Raw genomic sequence first — 9,051 nt, 5'->3', positions numbered from 1 at the left:
ACCGTTGTGTATGAACTAAACATGTATATCAAAAAAAATTAAAAAGTCTCGGAAATCAAAAAATAGATGCATTATTAATGGATATTTTATTACTCCAGTACTTTTGAACCCAATTTACTTCCTCGTTAATTTTATCTTAGAATACCATTTTCTTATAATCTAGTCCTTCCAAATCTTAAAAAAACAAAAACAAACCTTCCCACTTTTTTAATTTTTATTTATTTATTTGACCAATATTCACACTCCACTTCTTAGAAAATCATTTGTTGGGTTTCGAATTGGATCACGGTTGGGTTAAAGCTTCTCTCGTCCCAGCCTTGACTCTATCCAAAAAACCCGGCCTATCCCCATAAAAAAATTTGGTCGGCCCAGACAATTGAGAGGAAGGATGGGCTTTGAAGTTTCATCGCAGTGATGGGCCCAATGGCAAGTCCAAGGCCCACTATCAAAAATTTAACTTCATTGTATGTGAAGTCTGCGGATGTGGGCACGCCATAAGTCACACAGTTCGCATAGGGGCATACGAGCGTGAAAAAAGACATCTCAAGCTAATAAAATTCGAGAAATTGTTTATTTATTTTTGGCACGTCGGAAATTACGAGTCCGAGTACTGACTGTGGACTGTACAGGGTGACTGTAATGTTGTAACAAATTAGAGGAGAAATCATCAAATACTTGTCGAAGAATTCGAATACAAACTTATCACCAACACTTGCTAGAACACAAGTGGAACAGAATCCTCTCTTATTTTGGTTATAGAGTGGAGTCTAGTCACTGGACAGTCACTTTCGGGCTCACTTCAATGATCGAAATCATGCACTTTGCAGAACACGTTGAGATTAATAGGTCACGTTGATTGGATATCTTTATATGTTTTCCAAGCACACGTTGGGGAAAAAAAAAGAGATATTGCAACACTTAATTTAAAACTCATTTTCTCAACATAAATGCGTTGGAAAAACATATGGAACGATAGTGGAGCAACATAATTTGTTGGTGGTGAATATTTTTGACGAGCTTTAATTGATAAATGGTTCAGTCATTGAAATGAGCCCGAATGAGTCCTACATCTAAAAACCTAAACTGAATGAGTCCTACATCTAAAAACCCTAATTCAATATAATCTCTTTTTACAACAAATTGGCCATCAAAGAATACTCCAGCGCCAATCGCTAGTCTTTAACATGACGAACTCGAGCGAAAACACATCTTTCGATTGAGTGGAAAGCCCCCATCTTACAATATATATTTTATGGCCGATTTGGAGTGCTTTAACAAGGCAACAAGGTTTCCTGTGTCGAGGTTGCACCGGAAAAGAGGGACGGAATCGAAAAGGGGTTGAAAGGGTTTTTTGGTCCAGTTTGCCTCCATGCCGACTCTCGACTTTCCAAAGGCCTATGGAGTTAGAAGTTAGTTTTACAAATGAGCATTCCTTCCATTTATGAAACACCCCCTAGAAATCAACACAGTTTTCCAGTATCATAAATTCAGAACTCAAAATTGGTTTCAGCCACCACCCATCCTTCTACCCTTTTTCATCTTTAGGGATAATTAAATGGAGATTTTTGGTTTATGACTATAACAAAGATCTCTGCAGTGATTTCTGAAATTACAACGTCGGCAAACGGAGAAGATGGCAAAGGAAGGGTAAGGGTTGCGGTGTGGCCGTGTGGGTGTTGGTGCTCTGTTTTTTAGTTGTGCCCGTTGGAAAAATACAATATATAGGATGCAAATAGTTCTTAGGGGCAAAATGGTTTTACAGAATATGTTTTAGGAGGAAAAGTTCCCGCCATTAGCTGCTTTTTCATTACTTTTAACGGAATTCTGAATGGTTTCAAACTAGTTTGAAGTACAAGGGGTGTGAGTGTTTCATAATGAAGTGAAGGGGGTGTAGTTGAAAATCGATCAAAGTACAAGGGGTGTATCTGAAATTTACCCTTTAATTTAAACCATTGGTTGAATCTCTCTCGTAGTAAGTGTAGTCATATATTGTGGCTATACATTATGGTAACTATTGCCATACATTTTGGTAAGTGTAATCATAATAAATACTAGTATGTAAAGCAAGTTTGTTTTAATTTTTTGCAGAAAAACCATAAACCACATCGTTTTGTAGGTGATTTTTATCTAATGACTAAGATTTACTCGTCCATATTTACGGGCATCCATGTCCCCTACCACTCAGGGGCATGGAAGAAAAATTCGATTCTTTACCCTCTTCCCCCAATTGATAGTGTACTATAAGTTAGGTAGTAATTTGTACAGTATTTCATTGTCCAGAGTCCCATGTGGAGTCAGTGCTCCTTTATTACTAGTACTATATCTCAACACCAAAACCAAGGAGATCCAACCAGACAAACAGTCAAACAAAAAGAGCTTCTGAATTTGGGCTCCACCAAGAGCAAATGACCAGTTCAGTGCAGAGATGCAAAAACAAAAAACATTCTGCATACCATAACTATAAACACAAAATAAAAAACAAGCCCAAATCCTATTACCTTTGGTATGTTTTTCCAATCCTACTTCCAAAGTTTCTTTTTTCCATCATTTTTTCACAAAACAAACTAAAAAATAGTAAACCAAATAAAAAATAGACATGAACATTGAACCATTCCCATGCTTCCTCTCCTGTTTCTTCCTCTAGTTCCTTTATCAAGCCAACCAATGAGACGTCCCAATCCTCCACAAAAACTGAACTGCCTAAGCCTCCTAAGCGCCTCCTAAGCATAGTGATTTTCAATACCTATTGATCGTCAGTAGCCGCACAGTTCGATCATCCATTAACCAGATTTCTCATTCATTTCCTTTTGTTTTGTTTTCCAACCAACAGCTGGTGTCTGTTTCCTTCATGCTAAGAGCATGAAATGTTGTGATGCCATTTCTCCATCCCTCACTCATGACCCAACTTATTGACCTCCTTCATTTTTCATTTCCTATTTTACCTTTAATAAAGAAAAAAACAACTTCTTTTTTTTTCCCCCTGTTTTCAACACCAAAAAGATTTGGGTTTGGGTGAGAAATGACCAATAACTCCTCATATACCCACTAAATCTCCACTTCTAAGGGTCTATTTAGCTTCCTCCTCTTAGTGTCTGGAGTATTATGAGTAGAATTTGCACATGACCCAACTGTTGTGTCATCTGATTTATAGCTCAAGCATGCAGCATCTAGTACTCCAATTGGACTTTGGGGCACAGATTGGTTCGAAGCACTTGTACCCTTAATAGTTGCACTTATCAATGATGTCTCTTGAATCATCTCAACACATTTGATCACTCTCTCCTGCATAAAGCAAATTAACGCCACTTAGAAAACACCCATTTAATTATTGTTATAGATTTGTAGTTCAATACCATCTCCAATGATTTTGAGTCATTTGACCAGTTTTCTAAAGACAAAGTTGCTCTAGTGGTTTCTCTGGTCAACCCATCACAAGATTAACAACCATAGGATCCACATGGATTTTACCCAAGATTTTACCCACACGATGGTGCAACAAGAAATCGAAAAGCCATTTCTTGAGCCAAATTTAGCTTCAGAAATGACGAAACCATTTTTTGGCTTGGGATTAGGCAAACCATTGGCCGGTAGTTCTGGGAGCTCTTGGCAACAACAAAACAAAAAATTGGGAAGAGAACTGAGACACCATTGGAGGTGCCTCTAACTAGCAATTGAAATTGTAGCTAATCAAACCAGAAATGATTAAGAGAAGTTAAAGGTGGCCAACAACATACACAAATCATTTCGACTATTGTGTCTCATTGGGTTCTTGGACCACCACCCACTTTACCTTTTCTACATGCTCAATGAGGAGAGAAATTGATGTCTCAGTGTCTACTGTTTCACTTTCCCCTGCAACAGAAATTGCTACTGCTGCTGCAACTTCGGAAGGTCTGAACTGTAAGAAGTCAATTCCTACAATAAATGTCCCACCCACCACAAAATTAGCCCAGTTTCCAATCCCTCTTTCTACTTTCTTGCTAGTACAGAAGAATTAAATGCAATAGACACTGATAAACACAGCATTACATGCATAGGGAGACAAGGAATGTACCTTTTATTGTGCTCAAAATGAGTTGGGTTGCCAGAAATATTGAAGATCTTAGGGGGATTTTATCACCATTGATCTTCCTAAGGAAATGGTCAATGAAGGAGAATGGGGTGACTGATTTCATTCTCCACTTTAATGTGCTCATAACCAGAAGCTCCATTCTCTGTATGGTTCTGGCTTCAAACACAAATTTAGACTCACCCACCTGTCATTCCACACTACTAATTAGAAAACTAGACCAACAAACAATAACAAAACTAAGGCTATGGTTGGATCATGATTTGTAGAGCGATGAACAAAGACCGTGTTTGGTTAACCCGTACGGGATGCTCATTCCAACGTTTAGTTGGCAAGTGCAAGTTAGTAAGTAAGGGAATCACCGTTCCCTAATTCACGTGAATGGCCTCCGTTTACCTCACGAAATCATTCTAGTAAACCAAACACTATAAAAGCGAAAGGAAACTATGCAGAAATCAGAGATACAGACAACACTTAACTAGTTCACTTCATTAACTTCGTATATTTTGTTATATCTTTCATTTACTAATCCATCTAATCATTAGTGATCCAAACACAACCCAAATTCCATGCCTTGTACCTGTAAGTCTAGACTTAAAGGAACCTCAGTCTCCTCCATTTTGGCTGCAATGGATAAACAAGCCACAGCCAACAATTGCATCATCCAAGCTTTGCCCTTCTACAAGTAACAAACAACAACAAAAAACAAATCATAGATTAGGCATTGTAGTAGTTGAATACTCTTGAAATATCAGAAAGGGGATAAAATGATGAACTCACAGGTAATTGATAGACTGAAAGGAATCTGTCCAAGTATATTATTGACAAATATGCACACAGAGGTCCAAAATTGAAATAGGCAACAACCTGTTGCATCAATATGGTCATTAGCCTTTGGAATGATGGTAGTAAAATCACAGCAATCAGGGCAGTAAATTCAGATGAGTTTGTTTGGAAAAGTAAAACAATAGCAATGCAAATCCAATATTAGTCAGCTGAAAATGGGGATAAAAAAGAAGGAAGAGACAAATTCCAACTCTAAAAAGCAATAAAGAGAAGGATCTCACCAAACCTAAATCATGTAAGGTGTGAAAGCAATAAAAGGAAGTGGTCCATTATGAAAGAAAACTCCAATCCTCTCATTGTAACCCCTCATTGTTAATGATGGCACCAGCATTAATTTCAAAAGACAAACATAACATGAATCAAAATCATCACAAACGATGTCCCATCAAACTCCAACCGTTCATTTTTTTCCTGCACTAACCCAATATGTTTGTCTAGCAAATGGTTTCGATCAAACTGATTTTCGACATGAATGATCTTCTCAGCGAGTTCTACAAAATAAACGATTCCTATCAAATTTTTTTGCTCCGAAACGGATCCACAAAATCTCAAAACAAGAGTGGAGTTCAGTCCCAAGAACTCACCCAGAAAATCCATATAAAACAAGAAAGAAATGAATCTCAAAAAACCCAAAACGTAGTTTATTGAAATCATCCAAACATAGGAACAAACTTAGGAGAAATAAGAAACCCATTAAGCAAAACTCATGAACAAACCTTTCCAATCCATTCAACAGCTTCCCTTCTAGCCCCCAAATCCAAATCCCCATTCCTCAATCTGTTCAAGTAATCTCTTCTAGGCAAATGCTCACATTCCCTTTTCACCATTAAAGCCAAGCACTCATCACTAAGAACTGGCAACCCAGTGAACCATGATTCACCATCAAATTCCTTGTTTCGATTATTAGTCCCATTGTTCCTATGGTGCCAAACAGGCTCAAAATCCTCAATCATGTCCCCATTTTCAAACTCATCAGCAAACATGCTGATGTGTTCTTCTGTACATAGGAGGGTTGACGCTGCACAATCAAAACTAGGCGCCATTTGCAGTACCCACAAATATTTTCCTCTCCAAGTAAAACTCTCTTTCTATATGGATGTTTTATCTGATGAAATGGGAATAAATAGTACAAAACAGAGTTCTTGTGCTTGTTGGATTGATTTTTAAGTAGGATTTAAGATGTAGAAATAGATTTCTGAATCGAAAATGGAGAGAAAATCAATGAATGAAAAGGAAATAAGAAGAAACAACAAATTAATGGCAACAGATGAACCTCTCTCTCTCTCTCTCTCTCTCTCTGTTATATCATAGGTGGACTGAAAAGACTGCAAGAGAGCGGCTTATCAGACCTAGGGCAAATGTGGAGAGAGAGATGAGGAAGAGAGGCACCAATGCAAGAAAATGAGGTTGCAAAATATAGACAAGGAAAATGAAGAAGGGCAGGGAGGAGAGAGAGAGAGAGAGAGAGAGAGAGAGAGAGAGGGGATTCTTTGACACTAGTGTCCTCGGTACAAATACAATGGATGATGTACGCGAGAATATATATTCGTAGTATTTTTATTATTGTATTTCCATCTTAATTTTTGGGTTAGAAGTAAAACGTGACGATAAATACCTTCTCAAAATAAATAACCAATGAAAACAATCATCTTCTAAACATAAATAAGATGGTTAGATTGTTTTAGGAAAATGATAATGTCAAAACTGTCTTTGTTGGTGCTAAAATTCTAGTGCACAAATTATTTTATTATTAGTTCGTATAAATTATATTCTCAGTGTTAGGAGCGGCTCAAGAATTGGTTCATAAAGCTTACGTCAAGCACTTCCAATTTTGAGAAACCTCACTTTGACATACGTGAATGCTTGTATTAGTTTTGACTTTTCAAACACTATTTTAATTGATAAAAAAGCTTTCGAAAAGGATTTTTTTTTTGTTAGGATTGATCCTTCCGTAGGATTAATCTCTCTCGTGTTTCACATTTGGTAGTACTTCTTGAGTAATAGCTTTACATCTATAAAAAAAGAAAATGTAATTTATAAATAAAAAACAAAAGTTAGATTAAAATGTTTGACTGGCCGGCCCATCAAAACCACCTTTCGATCTCAACGAGCTTTCATCTCTTGAGCAGGAGACAATATTACTCTAACTCTTGAAGGCATCAAACCTAGATTTCGCTTTAAGCTTCCAATGAGATTGGTTGTCCCTAGGGCCGTAAACGAACCGAATCGAGCCGAACCCTGTTAAGTTCAGCTCGGGTTCGTTAAGGTATGAGTTCGGCTCGGGTTCGGCTCGAGTTCGATTCGAGCCTGAACAACTTGGCTCGAGTTCGGCTCGTTAAAATTTTTCAAGGCTTGGGTTCGGCTCGGTTGGGTTCGTTAAGATACTAGTCTGACTCGAGTTCGGCTCGGATTCGGCTCGGGTTCGATTCGAACTTGAACATCTTGGCTCGAGTTTGGCTAATTAAAACTCAAATGAATCGAGCCGAGCCGAATCTAAGCTCGAATTGAGCTCGTCAAGACTCAAGTTTGATTCTGCTCAGCTCATTAAATTCGAGTGAACCTAAACTCTCTCATTGATTGTATAGAATTTGGGAGAAAAATTAGTATTGAATTATATATACAACCTTAAAATTTTTTACATTTACAAATAGACCCCTATTGAATTATTAATTAAATTTAAGTATAGGTTCGCGAACCTAACCGAGCCGAATACTGTTAGGCTCAGGTTCGGCTCATTTACGGAACGAGCCTAGAATTGAGGTTCAGGTTCAGTTCGTTTAGCAGACGAATCGAACTCAAACGAGCTCTTACCGAACCGAGCCTCAAACAGTTCGCGAATGACTCAGTTTATTTACAGTCCTAGTTGTCCCTACTAAAAATATATATATAACTTGATAGTTGGTAATGTTTACGATTCGTTATCGTTGTTTTTTTTGAACCCTTTACTATGATTTCCGATTTAGCAACTATCGATTTTGTTTTGGATGGATTTTGTATAGTAAAGAAAAGATAAATGTTCTTACTTTTGCAAGATCCTGCATTACTTACTATTATTGTGTGACCTTTCGGATTCTTGTTTTTTTTGCTTCTTATTACATCTTAGCAAATATATTTATTTCTATTTTGGTTACCGATTTTCTTTCACAGTATTTTGATAACGAGATAATTAAACATGTGATAAATATGATAAATTTTGCTCCAAAGTTTTAACCCTTTGAGTGCTTTACAATCGTATCTGGAAATGGAATTTTGACTCTCCTTAAATATCCTTCATTTGCTTTAATTTTCGCCCCATACATAGGCAATGGAATTGGGAATGAAATGGAAAGGGAAAATAATGTTGAAAAACAGGGATAGGAAGGCCCCATTTTTTGTTAGCAATTGCAAGCTGAATTATTCAGCCTATTTGCTTAAAAATACCTCACGAAGAGTGTTTTATAGCAATTATAGATAAGTACATGATTTTCTTTTTAAACTTATTTGACCACAAATGAAGATTATTTTGAGGTCCGATTTGCAGTTTTTTTTTGCTTATTTTAAATTGTCAAAGTTACGGGAGGACAATAATGTATCAATACAAAATTAGGGCGTGTTCCATTAACTACAATAATTATTTTCAAATGTACTTATTCGTTGTATAAAAAGTTATGTATTATTAAAGAATGATTTGTTTCGTAAAACAAAAAATAAGTACTTAAAAAAATAAAAATCTTAACAGAACTGTGGCCTTAGTAAGAAAATTTAGATATTCTTTCAATAATACTATGCTATTCTACAACTTATATACCCAAACAATTGAACTTTATTCTATTTTTAAGCTTATAAAAAGCTACACCAAACATGGCTATAATTTATCTGGATAAATCTGTCCATACATATAATTTGTGCACAAATTGTGTTGTGGGATCCACCACGGATCCCACACAAATAATCCGAGTCGTTCTCATTACATGTAAATTTTTTTTTCAAGGGTTCATGTAAAAAATTAGCTCAATTCAATACCTATAGATACTTGATTTAATCATCTAATTTTTCATTATCCGAAAATCTGAATGAAAATTTAGATGATTGGATCGAGCACTTATAGGTATTAGATTAAACTGATTTTTTACAAGGATCCTTGAAAGAATATTTTA

At 36.4% G+C, this 9,051-nt stretch overlaps 1 protein-coding gene across 2 annotated transcripts; it reads right to left on the bottom strand.

Annotated features, from left to right (window-relative positions):
• Nucleotides 1-2,422: 2,422 nt before the first annotated feature.
• Nucleotides 2,423-6,427, bottom strand: LOC131331393 (cyclin-D4-2-like). 2 transcript variants are annotated; one of them, XM_058365313.1, is made up of 6 exons: nucleotides 5,632-6,427; nucleotides 4,850-4,936; nucleotides 4,650-4,748; nucleotides 4,055-4,256; nucleotides 3,791-3,915; nucleotides 2,423-3,282 (listed from the first exon to the last, which is right to left on the bottom strand). In XM_058365313.1, the coding sequence occupies exons 1-6, from the start codon at nucleotides 5,956-5,958 to the stop codon at nucleotides 3,046-3,048; spliced, it is 1,077 nt and encodes a 358-aa protein (XP_058221296.1). In that variant the 5' UTR covers nucleotides 5,959-6,427; the 3' UTR covers nucleotides 2,423-3,045. The 2 variants fall into 2 exon arrangements, with proteins under 2 accessions (XP_058221296.1, XP_058221297.1); XM_058365314.1 differs by having other exon boundaries at nucleotides 4,650-4,745; nucleotides 5,632-6,389.
• Between the last annotated feature and the right edge of the window lie 2,624 nt (nucleotides 6,428-9,051).

This window comes from Rhododendron vialii, chromosome 6a, assembly GCF_030253575.1.
Source record: "Rhododendron vialii isolate Sample 1 chromosome 6a, ASM3025357v1".
In the NCBI taxonomy this organism is placed as follows: domain Eukaryota; kingdom Viridiplantae; phylum Streptophyta; class Magnoliopsida; order Ericales; family Ericaceae; genus Rhododendron; species Rhododendron vialii.
The sequence above is the reverse complement of the archived record's forward strand: the minus strand, read 5'-3'. Positions and strand labels throughout refer to the sequence as shown.